The sequence below is a fragment of the Carcharodon carcharias genome, chromosome 2, assembly GCF_017639515.1.
Source record: "Carcharodon carcharias isolate sCarCar2 chromosome 2, sCarCar2.pri, whole genome shotgun sequence".
In the NCBI taxonomy this organism is placed as follows: Eukaryota; Metazoa; Chordata; class Chondrichthyes; order Lamniformes; family Lamnidae; genus Carcharodon; species Carcharodon carcharias.
The window spans coordinates 122,399,453-122,415,842 of NC_054468.1; the positions used below are offsets into that span (position 1 = coordinate 122,399,453).

Sequence of the window (16,390 nt, forward strand, 5' to 3'; positions counted from 1 at the left end):
GGGGGATGCTGTCAGCTGTCGGGGGATGGCTTCCCCCCACTTCCAGTCCCTCGGTCGGGTACTGAGTGCCTTCGATCAAGGGCTGTCCCTACCACCACCCTGGGAGGTGACAAGCTGGCCACACAGTTTTACCCGGCGTGGATGGTAACAGGCCCACCTGCAGCTGGGATAATATCAATGGAGGGCGGATGAGGCCTATAAGTGGTCATTAATTGGCCACTTAAAGGCCTCAAAAGGCAGTGGGGTGGGATGGTTGACCATGGGCCTTCCTGCCCAGAACTTAATTCTGGTGGAGGCAAGAAGGCAGCGAGGTTCTGGTACAGCACAGCTCTGCTTCATCAAATGCCCTTCCCGTCTCCAAGCTCGCCACCAGATACAGCAGGAGATTCCAGCCAATATCTTTGAGTTGTTTGGATTTGGGAACATGTCACAGTTTTGGTTCACATTCATGACAGGCATTTGTGATGAGAATATAAGTAGACTGCAAAACTGAAAGTGAAATTCTGTGCTTCTCAGTAACAATCTAGCAAGTAACTCTGTGCTACTCAACTCAAGAGGATATCCGGAACTCCTCCATAGCGTTGTAAATACGTAACCCAGTCTAGTTAAATTAAAACCTCCAGGCAACATAACTTACCTGGACTGATTTGAGTTAAAGGCAAGAAGAGTAAGATGATCCTGTCTATAATATTCCATATTGATAATAAATCTGTTTTGAAGTTTCATATTTATCAGTTCTTGTTCTTAATAAAGTAATAAATTCAATGTTTTACTATTCTGTATTTTGCCAAGAGAAACTAACTGGAGCACAGTAGACATTGGCCGATGTTATAGTTGTAATCTGGCCCTCAAAACAAAGGCACCTCAGTTCCACGTGTTTCTGTGAATCATTTGCTGGTTTAACCTGTCTGATTTTGTGGCCTTGGAGGCTGTTGCCTTGTTGGTGGATAAATAGCCAATCAGACCCAAGATCTGCCGATGGAAATAGTTTTTCCTCATTTACTCTATCAAAACCCTTCATGATTTTGAGCAACTCTCTTAAATCTCCCTTAACCTTCTCTGCTCTAAGGAGATGAATCCCAGTTTCTCTCGTCTCTCCACGTTAACCAAGGTCCCTTATCCCTGATCCTGATACCATTCAAGTGAACCTCGTCTGCTCTCTCGCTAAAGCCTTGGCAGCCTATCTTAAGGGCAAAATTAACATGTAAATATAGAGACACCTCCCGAGGTTCTACTGCACTTGCAAAACGAGCATTAGGTACGCCTTTCATAATTTAGTTTCTGTTTTTTTTCCCTCTTTTTTTAAGCCATAAACTCTAAATATGAACAACATTAAATGACACAAACCCACTAAATGGCTACAGTAGGATTTTAGTTAGAAAAATACAAAGATAGCACATTGACAGCTTGAACTTTATTCAAAGAACATTGCAGACAGATTTGCTGTTAATTCCAGAGTACGACAGTCAGTACTTTAAATTCACAGCATTTGCTTGTAATGTGATCCACAGCAGGAACAACATTGTTATGTTAGAAGTTATAGGCTATAAATTACATCACGACAGGCTAAATTACATAATTTAAACATACAAGACAGACATCAATCAGCAGTAGTCATGGTAACAAGTGCAAACTATCATTGTCCTTTTCACCTTCTGAACAGTTTGAGGTGGTTGAACAATGCTGGGAGCTGCAGTAATATTACTGGAATCAGAGAGAAATAAGGCCACAAGTGAAATAATCGCTTGAATTTTAAAATGATATTTTCCATGTGCGCCCTTTTCCTCTGCTCCTTGTCCCAGCCCCCACTCTGCCCAATAATCTTCCCCAAGTGAGAATCCGTGAAGGGGCCACCACCTGTTTCCAGGCCTTGCTACCCATGTTGCATTTTAATCAGACACGCGGGTGGAGCAGGAGTTGGCAGCAGTTAGAGGGAGAAAAGGCCTGGTGTCCGCTCGAGTCAGCAAATCCACACGAGATGAGACACCATCAGGGGTGGGTGTGCTGGAGCCAGCAGTGGGGCAGAGGGTGGGTGGGGTAGGAGGGGTATCGGAAAGAAGAAACTGGCATTGCCCTATTACTAGTCTGCCGTGCTGTACAGGTTGTGTTGTTTTTGGTCGCTTGTGGGATTGTGACTGTCCAAAACCAGCACTTGTGACCTGTCCCTAATCCAACTGAGTGGCTTGCTAGGCCATTTCAGGGGACAGTTAAGAGTGAACTACATCGCTGGAGTCGCACGTAGGCCAGGTCGGGTAAAGACAGCAGATTTCCTTCCCTAAAGGACACCAGTGAACCAGATGGGTTTTTAATGACAAAATACTTTTGGGGCCACCACCGCAGATAATAGCTTCATATTCCCAACCTTTATTAATTGAATTCAAATTCCACAGCTGTTATGGTGGAGATTTGAACTCAGATCTCCAGGATATTAGTCCATCTGTTGGATTACTAGTCCAGTAACATAACCACGACATTATCGTTCCCTATGTGTGCTGTGCTACGTGGTGATAGGGAGGGGAGGAGAAGCCGTGGAGAGATCTGAAGATGAGGTTGTGAACTCGGCAGAATCTAATGTTACAAATGAAATATTAAGTTAATTAGCAACAAAACATATATAATAAAGCAAAATGCTGTCTTTAAACAAAAAGTATATCAGTACAAAAGAAATTGGTATTAGATTCATTGTAATATATTGCATTTGTTTACAAACACAAATAAAGTTACGAAAGGAAGGTAATTTTTTCTCTTTATCTTCCATTCTCACAGCGGAGGAAATTGTCCGCACAGAATGAGATTATAATTCTCATGAGATAAAAAGTGTTGTTAAGGTTCCTCAGTAAAAATGCTCTGCTGCTTAATTCTCTCAAGAGATTAGTAACAAAATGCTGCAACTTGCTTCACATTAAAAGTCAGTGTGGAAGCTGGCACTGTGTGCAGCGAAAGCGGATTCTAACTGGACTAGTCAAGAATTGTTCCCCTATCCCGACAGGACCAGCTTTTAGAAAAATTGATGCCAATCCTCGAGATAGTGGGGCTTGGTTCAGTGTAACATGATGATGGACACATACCTGGATTGGAGTACTTTACACGTAGCTTTAAAGCACTAAACTGTGTTTCAAAAATGACTTGCAAGATGAAAGTGTATCCGGGAGATAGGCATAAACATGGCAAAAGATAGCGAAGGCACCAAGTGTCACTTTCAACATTGAAAAGCTTCCAAAACGCAGGTCTCGATTGTTTCTTTGAAACTTTAAAAACTGTTCCGAAAACTATCAAGGTGGGCACCTTGCTGAATATCTTATTTTTACATTTTTTGCATTTTAATCTTTACAAGGGGGCTTTTTACAAAAGGAAACCATGGGCAGCATTTTCCGGTCGTGTAAAATGATACGGGGATACGTCAGGCGTGTGTCCCGGAGTCACCCCGCGTCATTTAGATTTTCAGTTCGGCGGGCGCACAGCCAAGTCAGCTGCGCACCCACCAACTTGTCAACAGACACCTAAGGCCATTACTGAGGTAGTTAAAACACTTAATAGACCTGCCCGTCCAACTTTAAAGTTTGCCGGGCAGGCGAAGAGCCCAGGCAGCCTTCTGAAAAAACATGAAGCCTCATCCACTGTTGGGATGAGGTGACAGTGGCACATGAGGGGACATGTCAGTAAAATTTTTTCTATTCTTTAATCTGTTTTTCACATTTTAGCCGAACTCCCTGAGGCGGCACTTTGCCTCAGGGAGATCTGTGCGCTCTCTCGCGCGCATGTGTGTGAAAGAGCACACTCCCGGCTCAGGGAACTCCCCCCCCCCGCCTCTGCCCACACAGGGAGCGCACAGCGCTTCCGGGCACGCGTCACGCCGGGCGGGCCTTAATTGGCCCACCCACGTAAAATGGCGGCGCACTCCCCGATCGGGAACCCGCCTGCTCCTCCACAACCCCAACCCCCCCTACCCCAATGGGGGGAAAATGCTGTCCCATGTTTTTTTTAAAAAGATTTGGAAGAATACATTTGAATGAGGAACACTAATTCAGGCCAAAATAGTTTAAATAAAAAACACAATTAAATCTCTTGGAAGCCTTTGCCTTCCTACCTTCTTTACATGCAGATCTTCTAGCATTTAATTGTTTAACACACCCTCAGGAAGCCAGTGCCATCAGTCTCTGTGCTTCTCCAGTCTCAGATACAAAGGCAGGCCCAGTAGGGGAACCTTATCCTGTACAATGTGCTACCAGGGGATACCAAAAGCATGTAGCAGCAACTCTACACTGCTCCATATTAAAGTGGCACACAGAGAAACAAAGCTCTTTGCTTTGTTAACCATTTTCCATTTTGTTGTTGCATTATCTTTGGGTTGTGGGAATTGCTCATTTACATTTCTCTTCTTGTTAGCCTGCTGGGTCAAAATCAAGCTAAAAATAGCTAGTTCTGGACTGAAGAGGAGTCAAAGTAAAGCAGAGAGAATACACTTTAAGGCACAAGACTTAAAGTTTAAAGCAACATCTCGAACATCCGAAATGCACTTCTATCCGAAAAGTCTTTTTGTCATCAACACAGTAACACATTCATGTGATGATATAGAGGATACTGTAAATGGCAATGGAATACTTGCTCAGTGTGAAAGATTAATGATTAACACAAGAACATATGAAGTCTCCTGTTTTATCTGTTAACAGGAAGGAAGAGGTACATTGCAGTAACATCTTATTCTATAGACATTAATGTTTAAATAGGAAAAAATAACAGGACAGTTAAACAGAAATATTAAACATAATTGAAGTTCTTAATCATTATACTTGCTGAAATGTCACCGATTGAGGTCCCAGCCAGTCACCATGTGTTTCCACGTTGTGCTACTCACGAGAATCTTCACTGGGAATGTTTCCTCATGATTGGTGTGTGATTTTTACTTGAACCAATATGGAATGACCAGTATGAAGATGACTAAGGCAGTGATACCAACACTAGTTTCCACAGAACAAACCAGCACATTAAATAATCAGAAATCAAAAACACAGGAGGTTATTTACCCCACGTAGATGCTCCAGGGTGAAACGGGTTTCTGACACAGGTAGCAGTTGTTTGTTTTGGGTATTCTGATGCCTTCACAGTATTGATTCTTTTAGTTCTGGATCAATGGCGTTGACAGGAGTAGAGGGCTGGACAGGGTAGGTGACCAGTGGAGATGTTTCTTCCTCTGAACTAGGGTTAGCCACAGCCTCAACTTTCACATCTGTTAGCTCCGTTTTCACTGGGTCCAGTTCCTTCAAACTGGTGTAGTGAAGGATTGCTGCTCCCAGAGCATCCCCTTCGACATTAACCACCGTGCAGCTCCTGTCCCTGATTCACAATCAGAGGAATCAATCATTCAGAATATGATAGGAGACCTTTGCTCACCCCTCCAGAGTCCTTACCCACGCCCGATGGTGGTAATTGGCCCTCTTGTGGCTCTGAGGGAACTCAAGTGAGTAAATGCTGCCCAAAAGCTTTGTAAGTGGCAACAGAACTGAGCTCGACTATGGCATTACCCAAAGCCCACGTGGATAATTTTTTTACAGCTGGGATCAGTGCATAGAATCAGAAGCAGGAAAACTAAACGTAGCTTAGGAACATAGAAACAGGAGCAGGCCATTCAGCCCCTCCAGCCTGTTCTGACATTCTATTACTTCATGGCTTTTTGGGGGCAATGTCAGCACTTTTATTGTCCCTAAAATCACCCTGACTGAATCACCCAGAACAGCACAAACTGGAGCCTAACCAGACCTCCCCTCTGTTGTATAGATCAGTTCTACATGGACGTGCATTACTCAGGGACCAATCAGGATTGAAAACACTGTTATTTAAAACATAAAGCAAGAAGAATTTGTCAGCCTGAAATATAGAAAGAGCAAAAAAAGAAATCTTGCTAACAGCCAAGTCAAGATTCCAACACTATCTGAGAATCTATTCATGCTTTCATTTAGCTTGGTTACCTTGCTGCAGTTTTAAGGTGGGTCACTCAGCTGTGTTAACACTGTCAGAACCACCTACCTGTAAACTGATGCACCATTACTGGACACCAAACAGTCTTTCTCTTCCTCCCCTTACCTCTACCAACATCACCTCACCCACAACTTCATACACTTTATCCCCATATCCCTTAATACCTTTGATAAATAAAAATCTATTCATCTCAGATTTTAAATTAACAATTAATCTGGTGTCAATCGCTGTCTGTAGAAGAGAGTTTCAAACTTCTACTGCCTTTTGTGTGTAAAAGTGTTCCCTAATTTCATTCTGAATCGCCTGGCTCTGAGTCCCAGACTCCTCCTAACCAGCAGAAATAGTTTCTTTCTCTCTACCCTCCCTGTTCCCCTTAATAACTTGAAAACTTCGATCAAATCAACCCTGAACCTTCTAAATTCCAGGCAATACAACCCTAGTTTGTGTTTAATCTCTCCTTGTATTTTAACCCTTAGAGTTCAGGTATCATTCTGGTAAATCTACACTGCAGCCCCTCCAAAGGCAATATGTCCTTCCTAATGTGTGGCACCTGGAACTGCTCACAGCATCTCCAAGTGTGGTCTGACCAAGAATCTATTTTTTGCCATGACACACCTCTGTATTCCCACCTCTGTTATCTCGTTTATTTGGAATGTCTGACCAGAAGTGTTCTCATTAATACTCGCTATATGCAAAGTTTGGCTCCTACCATCTGATCAATGTACTGTCAGCAGAAGGCAATAGTTACACTGTAAATGCAGAGCCACAGGGAAATTCAACACTGCCCTATCCTCGACTCCCTCCTTCCCAGGTGAGATGCTCGCAGAACAACAACATCACATCCCGTATTTATATAAAATGTAATAAGATGCTTCTCGGAACTGTATAAAGTAAAATCTAACACTGAACCACACAAGGAGATATTAGGGCAGATGGTCAAAAGTTAGGTCAAGGAGGTAGGTTTTAAGGGAAGTCTTAAAAGAGCAAAGAGATGTGTGATGTGGGCATCGCTGACAAAGCCAGCATTTATTGCCCATCCCTAATTGCCCTTGAGCAGGTGGTGGTGAGCTGCCTACAATTACAGGCAAAGACAGGCACAGAGGCATATGGAGAGAATTCCCGAGCTCGGAGCCTGGGTAGCTGAAGGCACAGCCACCAACGGTGGCATGATCATGATTGGAAATGCCCAAGAGGGCAGAATTAGAACGCCGATACCTCAGAGGGGTTTGGGGCCGGAAGAGATTACAGGGATATGGAGAGCAGAGGTCATGGAGGGATCTGAAAACAAGGGTGAGAATTTTAAAATAAAGATGTTGCTTGACTGGGAACCAATGTAGGTGATATTGAAAGAGGACTTTGTGCCAGTTAAGACATAGGCAGCAAAGTCACTACCACCTACCTCTCGGATGTGAACATTCACCAAACAGCAAGATTTCCTGCTATTCTGAGCAGAAATTTGTCTGATGGATTAAAAAGAGGCCCAGCTGTTCAATTCACTTCTTTTAAATCGCCACTGACATTGAGCAGAGAATAACACTTTTATCAAGTTAGCTCTTGGGTTTGGGTGAGTTCAGTTCTAAATAAGTCATGTTGGGTTTCCAGAATAATAGCTCATTCCGAGTTTCCAACCATTGCAAGTGGCACAGGTTAATAAACGGAAAGCAAAAAAATCGCAATTGAATAATTCAACATTTAAATATAATATAAATTACCTTTTTTCAACAAAAAGGTAAAAATTTGGACTGTAGTGAGATCTGAAGTACTTACACAATCCAATCAACTGCTAATATGAGGGAGAGGTCATTGGTGGGAAGTCCAATAGCTTCCAGGATAATTGCTATTGTGAGTACGCCTCCTGCCGGGATTCCCGCTGCTCCAACACTGGATGCTGTTGCAGTCACTCTGTAATCACCACGAGCAGCATTTCAGCCATAACATCGCTCACTCACATTTCATCCAGTTAGTCAACAGCACAGAAAGAGGCCATTCGGCCCAACTGGTCCATGCTGGTATTTATGCTTCACATGAACCTCCTCCCACCCCTCTTCATCTCACCCTATCTGCATATCCTTCTATTCCTTTCTCCCTCACGTTTAACCAGCTTCCCCTTAAACGTATCTATAATATTCACCTCAATCAGTCCACATAATAGCAAGTTCCACATTCTCCCCACTCTCTATGTAAAGTAGTTTCTCCTGGATTCCCCATTGGATTTATTAGTGACTATCATATATTGCTGGTCCCTAGTTCTAATCTGGAAACATCTTCTCCACATCTAAACGCCTTGATTAGGTTACCCCTCAGCTTCTCTAGAGAAAAGAGTTCCCATCTATTCAGTTTTTCCTGATAGTTATAATCTCTCACTTCTTCTTTAATACATCAATTATTTCAAACAACTACAACAAATTGCATTTATAAAGCACCTTTAATGTAGTAAGATGTCCCAAGGTGCTCCCAAAATTTGATACTGAGCTCCATAAGGAGATATTAGGATAGATGGCCAAAAGCTTGGTCAAAGTAGCAGGTTTTAAGGAGCGTCTTAAATGAGGTAGAGAGGCAGAAAGGTTTAGGGAAGGAATTCTAGAGCTTATGGCCCTGGCAACTGAAGGCACAGCCGCCATTGGTGGTGCGATTATAATTAGATTCCAGAGGGATGGTCTGGAGTTGATTACAGAGCTAGGGAGGGGATGAGGCCATGGAGGGATTTGAACAAGATTATGAATGTTAAAATCAAGGCATTGCCTATCCAGCAGCCAATGAAGGTCAGTGAGCACAGGGGTAATAGGTGAATGGGATTTGTTGTGGGTTAGGACCTGGGCAGCGGAGTTTAAGATGATCTCTAGTTTATGGAGGATAGAAGGTGGGAGGCCTGATGGGATTGGATTTGAATTGTCAATTCTGGAGGTAACTAAGGCATGGATGAGGGTTTCAGCAGTAGATGAGCTGAGACAGGGTCAGAGTCAGACAATGTTATGGAGGTGGAAATAGGCAGTCTTACTGATAGCATGAATGTGTGGTCAGAAGTTTATCTTGGGGTCAAATATGAAACCATGGCTGTGAACAGTCTGGTTTATTCTCAGGCAGTTGCCAGGGAGAGGGATAAAGTCAACGACTAGAGAACAGACTTTGTGACAGGGACTGAAGACAATGGTTTTAATCTTTGCAATACTTAATTGGAGGACATTACTGCTAATCCAGTACTGGATGTCCAATAAACAGTCTAATAATTTCGCAATAGTAGAGGGTTGAGAGAGTTGGTGTTGAGGTAGAGCTGCGTGTACATGTGAAAACTAACACTGGCTTTCAGATGATATCGCCAATGGGTAGCACGTAGATGAACAATAAGAGGAGCCCTCTTATAGATCCCTGGGGGGTTCTGCAGATGATGGTGTGGAAGCAGGAAGAGAAGCCATTGGAATTCTCTGGCTATGACTGGATAGATAATGGAAGCAGGTGAGAGCAGTCCCATGACAGCAGAGAGGCAATGGAGGAGTAGTCACCGTGTCAAAGGCTGCAGACAGGTCAAGAAGGTCAAGGAGGGATAGTTTAACCAACAGGGCTTATGAGTAACAGCAAAATTAAAATTAATTGATCCAAATTTCCTCAAACTCTAGGATGTTGTGATGATCGATGGACTGTACCCAGAGAATGCCAAAACTTGAGTACTTGACCTAACTGCAAACACAAACTAGTAGCTCAAACCCACCAATCAGCAAGTTCTGTCAAAATAGGAAAGGAATTTTGTTCAAAGAGGAACTTGCACTACAGTGCAAGCTTCCTGAAACACAAATTGATGCTATCTTGTCTGAGAACTATTGAACTGAAGTTGGTTTGATTCAACCTGATTTTTCAGGAAAGAGATTTGCTGAGTTAACCATCGCTTTTGGTTTTGATTAATGATCAAACTGTAAACAAAAGTTGAGAACTCACTTGTGGAGACACAGGGTTGACTTTCAGGCAAATGAGGCGTGACTATTTCAAACTGCTCTCCCTGATTCCATGTCACAGCATGTTCTGCTCCACATAGAGATCCTCCCCCTTGCCTGATACAAGCAGCCTATCCTATAGTCCATCACAAAGATGTCCTACTACCAACTTTGTAACATCGCCCACCTCTGCCCCTGCCTCAGCCTACCAGCTACCGAAACTCTCATCCATGCCTGGGTTACCTCCAGACCCAACTATTCCAACACTCTCCTACTCACCGCCTCTTTGTACCTGTTCCACTCAAATGCCTTTCAACTAGATTTACTTAGAAATTGCTTTGATTCTTTTCTGTTGGACAAAACTAGGGGCGAGAAGGCAAGAGTACAAAAAATGCAAGTGTCTAACTTGAGAACAACATGGTGAGTTTTATTTTTAACTGTTATTACTCAAAAAAGCATTGTAGCTTCACAATAGTCAAAAACCCCAGCTATTGGGAAGCACCAAATAGACCTCGAGATGTGATCACTCCTCTCAGATAATCTTGAACAATGATACAGTCTCAAACCTTGGGATCAAAACTCTCCCTCTTGGCTGTTCTGAAGCTCAGGCATAATGTTAACCATCAAAATAGATATAGCTGTAAAGGAAAGCCAGTTTTTCATTTTCTGTTGGCTTTTGGGATCAAAGTGCGCAGTCACCTCCAGGCACCCTTAAAACCCAATTTGGTTTTATGACATCAGACCTCACTTTGAAAGAATGTTCATTCCCCCAATCCCTCCTGTAATTTTCTCCCTCCCAGGGTCAGTGTCTCAAACACACTGAAAATGGAACTCTTAACTACTTCTCCATCATTTGTCCCTGTCCTGTGCCAGGGCAGCAACTGGCGGGCGGGGGGGGGGGGCATCAAACTGAAAGCCCCAGTCTTGTCCTTTCCTCAAGGCCACACAAGAGATGATTCTGCCATCCAGCGCCTCTCAGAGGTCACACAGTTCAGGAACAGAGAGACTAAGAACCTACAACAGCAACTTGTATTTATATTGCACCTTTAGCATAGTAAAATGATCCAAAGCACCTCAGAGGAACGATCACCAAATAAAGTTTGAGTTTAAGGACAGCTCGATCAATGAGGTTACTTTTGAGGAGTATCTTAAAGATATGAAGAGAGAGGTAGAGAGGCGGGGGATTTAGGGAGGGAATTCCAGAGCTTAGGCCCCAGGCAAGTGAAGGCACGGCCGCCATTAATGGACCGATTAAAATCAGGACTGCACAAAGAGGTCAGCATTAGAGGAGTGCAGAGATCTGGGAGTGTTGTAGGGCTGGAGGAGATTATAGAGGTACAGAGAGAGCGAGGCCTTGGAGGGGATGGAAAGATGATGAAATTTTTAACATTGAGGCGTTGTGCCAAACTGGGAGCCAATGTAGGTCAGTGAGCACAGGTTGATGGGTAAACAGGACTTAGTGTGAGTTAGGATACAGGCAGCAGAGATAACTGCAAGCTCAGAGCAGATTTGTTATGACTGTTACTCAAAAAAAAATCTCCTTTTAAATCAAGGCCCTTTTTCCTGTTTTGAAGTATGTTATGACTGAGATTGGATGGTACAGTGAGTTAACACAATGTCCTTTCACCTCTGTGACTGGTCAGAATGCAAACTGGGCAACGAGCTAACCATCATCTCTCTCTCCCTTATTGCTTCCAAGAGCCAAAGTCAGGAGGGTTTCAGCATTCAGAAAAGTTGCCAATGAACACAAGTTGTCATTTAGAGTAAAATCGACAGAAGAACCAGACGGGGAGATGAGAATTTTTTTTTTTACACAGCGAGTTGCTGTGATCTGGAAGGTTCTGCCTGAGAGGGTGGTTGAGGCAGATTCAATCGGAACTTTCAAAAGGGAATTGGATAAATACTTGAAGAGAAAAAGTTGCAAAGCAATGGGGGAAGAGCAGGGAGGAGTGGGATGAATTGGATAGCTCTAACAGCTGGCACAGGCACAATGGGCTGAATGGCCTCCTTCTGTGTTATATCAGCCTATGTTTCTAATGATGTCAATAGCATAAAATGACTTAATAATAATCACAAATGAGAACTGAATTGACAATCTCATGCATAGGGGTGGATCTCAGGGCCTGAGGTTGGCCTGGCAAAATTGACACCGGTCTAACAAAAGCTGCCTTTCTGTGGATGAAGTTAAGAAAAAAAAGTGTTGAGATGGCTGAAAGCAGCCTGGAGTAAGAGATTTCTGACACTAAATGCCTCATGGTCAGTTCTTTACATAAAAAAGGATGAAATGAGAACATGATACTCACATAATAGTAAAGATCTGTCCTGCATCCAAGGTGACACCATTCAAGTGTGCAATAAAGACAGCAGCAACACTCTGAAATATGGCAGCTCCATCCATGTTGACAGTAGCTCCAATGGGAAGGACAAACTTAGAAATCCTTTTGTCGATTCCATTGTTTTCTTCAACACATTTGATCATTGAGGGGAGGGTGCCTGAGCTGTAACGTATCATTGGGAGATAGAGTTAAATATACGGTACACTCAATAGGGCTAACATAGCAACCACAAGATTAGACTCTAATTTGTGCCTAGGTCCTAACCTCTGAAATACCCTCCCTGCAACAACAACTTACAATTACGTAGCCACTTTACTGTGGTAAAATGTCACAAGCTGCTTCACAGGAGCAATCATCAAACACAAATGTGGCATAAGGCCACACTTTAGAGAAAACCGTGGTCAAAGAGGTGGGTTTTAAGGAGCCTGGGTTAAAGGTGCAGAGAGAGGGAGGTCTCCTACTTTTTGCCTCCATGGACAGGGAGTTCTGAGCCCGATTATAGAAACCTGCCTGCCCTCTAAACTATAATCAGACAGAGCTGAATCCCACCCTGGGCCAGCTCGATTGCATGCAGTTACAGACTAAATCACTGACCAAATGATGCTATTATTCATGTGTGAACCAACCAGAGTCCATCAATATAAGACAGTCACTAAAAAAGTCCTGAAGGGAATTCAGGAGAAACTTCTTCACCCAGAGAGTGGTGAAAGCATGAAAATCGCTGCCAGAGGGAGTGGTTAATATGAACAGTAGTGATACATTTAATGAGAAGCTGGACAAGCACATGAGGGAGAGAGGAATGGAAGGTTATGTTGTCATGGTTATAATGTAGGGTGGGAGGAGGGTTATGTGGATCATAAACACCGGCACAGACCAGCTTAAACAAATGGCCTGCTTCTGTCCTGTTAAATTTGATGTAAAGACAAGTTGGCAAGCTCTTTGACTACAAAGGTATCACAGCTGGGACTGATGCTATTCTTATCTGACATCTACACCCATTAGTATTCCCAAAAGAGTGAGAGCAGGAATTGCAATCCTTGCTGGTAACTCAGAGCAAAATGTGGAAAACAGAAGCATTAAACTGAAAATTCAGGTCTCCCAACGCTGACACCAGTACCAAGTGTTAGCAAGGAGGACCTTGCAGGGTTAACTGGGTTGAATCAATGACAAACAGTCCATTGGTTTAACCTCATTTTCCTTTGATACGGTTAAGTGGTTTGCTGGGCCTTTCCAGGGGGCAATTATGAATCAACCATGTTGGTGCAATCACACACAAGCCCGATGGGGTAATGGTGACAGGTTTCCTTCTCTAGAGTGAGAATGGTGAACCGTTTGAGTTTTAACAGTATGTCTAACAGCTTCATGACCCACTGTTAAATCAGGTTTCATTATATTCCAGATTCCAAAGCTGCCTCAGGGAAATGAAGGTTTTAAGAATTAAAAAGAAAGAGTTTTAAATTGTTAAAAAAAAACATGTCACATGAGCAGGGACATGTTATTAGTGAAATGTTTAAATTTTTATTTTATTTTTTTTTATCTGCTGCGGATGAGATTTCCTAAAAAATCCAAAGGCCTTTTCATCAGCCTGCCAGCCACGAGGTTGGATGGGCAGCGAATAATTCAGTTGGGACTTTAATGCCCTTATTAAGCCTGTTAGTTGTCAGCGGGCGTCCTGCCAACTCCCACACGAGCCCTTCGACCGAAATACTGCACGAGCGCAAGATGAGACCAGGCGCTCGCCCGACGTCATTGCGAGTCATTTTACTCTCGCACGGGCCGGGCACGTGTCCACCCGGCAAGCTAAAAATTCTGGCCATGATGCTGAATTATTAGTCTAGGCCTCTGGATTATTAACCAGGAACATAACCACTGCACCCCCAAATCATTACCTCGGCCTTTGTTCACTGTCCTCCTTTCACCCATGTTCCGCCGATCCAACTTTTCTACTTCCCTGAATCCCCCCCCCACCCCCACTCCCCCCACTCCCCCCCCACCCCCTCACTCCCCCCCACCCCCCCCCCACCCACCCCTCCCCACCACCCCCATACCCCCCCCCACCCCCACCCCCAAACCCACCCCCCCACCCCCCCCACCCCCCAAACCCCCACCACCCCCCCCACCCCCCCCACCACCCCCCCCACCCCCCCCAACAACCACCCGCCCACCCCCCCCACCAACCACCCCCCCACCCCTCCACCAACCACCCCCCCCACCCCCCCCCCCCACCCCCCCCACCAACCACCCCCCCACCCCCCCACCAACCACCCCCCCACCCCCCCCCCAACCACCCCCCCCCCACCCCCCCCCACCCCCCCCCCACACCCCCCACACACCCCCCCCCACACCCCCCACACACACCCCCCCCCACACACCCCCCCACACCCCCACACACCCCCCCCCCACACCCCCACACACCCCCCCCCCCACACCCCCACACACCCCCCCCCCACACCCCCACACACCCCCCCCCCCACACCCCCACACACCCCCCACCCCACACCCCCACACACCCCCCACCCCCCACCACCCCCCCCCCCCCCCCCACACCCCCCCAAAACAACCCCCCACGAGTCCTGTTCACGTCCTTTAGTGCTCTTTGTACTGGGCACTAATTTCCCATGAGCAGACTGACCAGTTCTACTGCACACTCTCCCTCTCACCTGCTCACACCAATATACAGTGATACTTCCGTTGCAAGATTTTTTATGACGTCCAGCTAAGCAAACACTTTGGAATCTTTAGTAATGGGTGAGTAAATTCTCCATCAGTGGAGAGTCCATTAAGACATCAATTATATCACTCAGCTGATGGTGGGAGTGAGAACCTAGTAAATATTAACAGTTCTCTCTCCACACCTGCTAAAAGCAACTCTGGAAAAGCCCATCACTCATAAAATGTTTCATCATTACGCTGTATTTACAATGTACTGACAGTGTTATCAGAGATTCCTAAATTATACAAAATAATAAACAGCATCTTGTGCCCAGGCCTGAAATTCTGCCGTCAGTCTCATTATCGAGGAGACATTTTGCATTCTCTCCGTTGTCCAGTTGTAGCGCTTTCTCTCATAGAGGGTTTTGTGCAAGTTCACCATCTGTAGAATTCTAAAAATGGACAAGTCCAGTCAATCCTGAAACTTAAAATTTTCACCTCTGAAACATTACACTTCTGTCTTTGTCTGATTCTCCATTGCCCAAAGCTTAATTCACATTTTCATCACCACTACAATCTCCACTTGCCTGGATGAGTGCAGCCCCCACTCAAGAAATTCGACACCATCCAGGACAAAGCAGCCTGCTTGATCAGCACCCCATCCACAAACATTCACTCCCTCCACCACTGATGCACAGTAGCAGCAGTACAGGAACTCACCAAGGCTCCCTAAACAGCACCTTCCAAACCCATAACCACTACCGCCTAGAAGGATAAGAACAGCAGATAGATGGGAACGCCACCACCTGGAAGTTCCCCTCCAAGCCACTCACCATCCTGACTTGGAAGTATATCGTCATTCCTTCACTGTCGCTGAATCAAAATCCTAGAACAGTACATAGACTGCAGAAGTTCAAGAAGGTGGCTGACCACTACCTGCTCAAGGGTAATTAGGGATGGGCAATAAACACTGGCCTAGCCAGTGATGTCCACATAGCAAAAATAAATTACAATAAACAATTTCTCAACCACTCTCCTGATCAACCTTCCCTTCTCTACACTGAATGTAAAACCTCCAGTTACCTTTCCTCATAAATCTCCACTAGTTCATTGTCCTCTAGAGCATCAATTTATCCTGGTCATCAAATTATTCTGTGATCTCATCCCACAATACCTAAGCAATTTTCTGCTCAGATTTCTCAGCCTGTAACCTCTAACTCTGATTTTCTCTTTACATTGCAATGCATTATTGACCAATTTTTCATTCAATAGGTCCTGATATCACTCCAAAACACTTTGCTTTGTTGCTTCATTGCACCTTTCAAAAGCCTCTAAAGAAAATCTATCCCTCTGAACACTGTACCAGCTGGATTCCCTTGATGACAGGGCTATCGTGTGAGGAGAACTTGAGTAGAACGAGCCTAAACTCTCTGGAGTTTAGAAGAATGAGGGGGTCCTCTCAGCTCCTTAAAACTACCTCTTTGACCAAGCTGTTGGCCA

The 16,390-nt window shown here is 44.6% G+C and overlaps 1 protein-coding gene across 2 annotated transcripts in view; it reads right to left on the reverse strand.

The window, feature by feature from the left end:
- Nucleotides 1–1,399: 1,399 nt before the first annotated feature.
- slc1a4 (solute carrier family 1 member 4) overlaps nucleotides 1,400–16,390 on the reverse strand; it is a 40,646-nt gene continuing 25,655 nt past the window's right edge. Inside the window, exons 6-9 of one of the 2 annotated variants that reach the window (XR_005945769.1) lie at nucleotides 12,206–12,400; nucleotides 7,744–7,878; nucleotides 5,025–5,334; nucleotides 1,400–2,568 (exon numbers count right to left, since the gene is read on the reverse strand). Coding sequence is in view for 1 of the 2 variants with exons in the window: in XM_041210630.1 (XP_041066564.1) it covers nucleotides 5,100–5,334; nucleotides 7,744–7,878; nucleotides 12,206–12,400 (565 nt within the window). In the remaining variant the exon portion in view is untranslated. Of the gene's footprint in view, nucleotides 2,569–3,871; nucleotides 5,335–7,743; nucleotides 7,879–12,205; nucleotides 12,401–16,390 lie in introns of those variants that run through there. The other variant, XM_041210630.1, reaches the window with a different exon arrangement.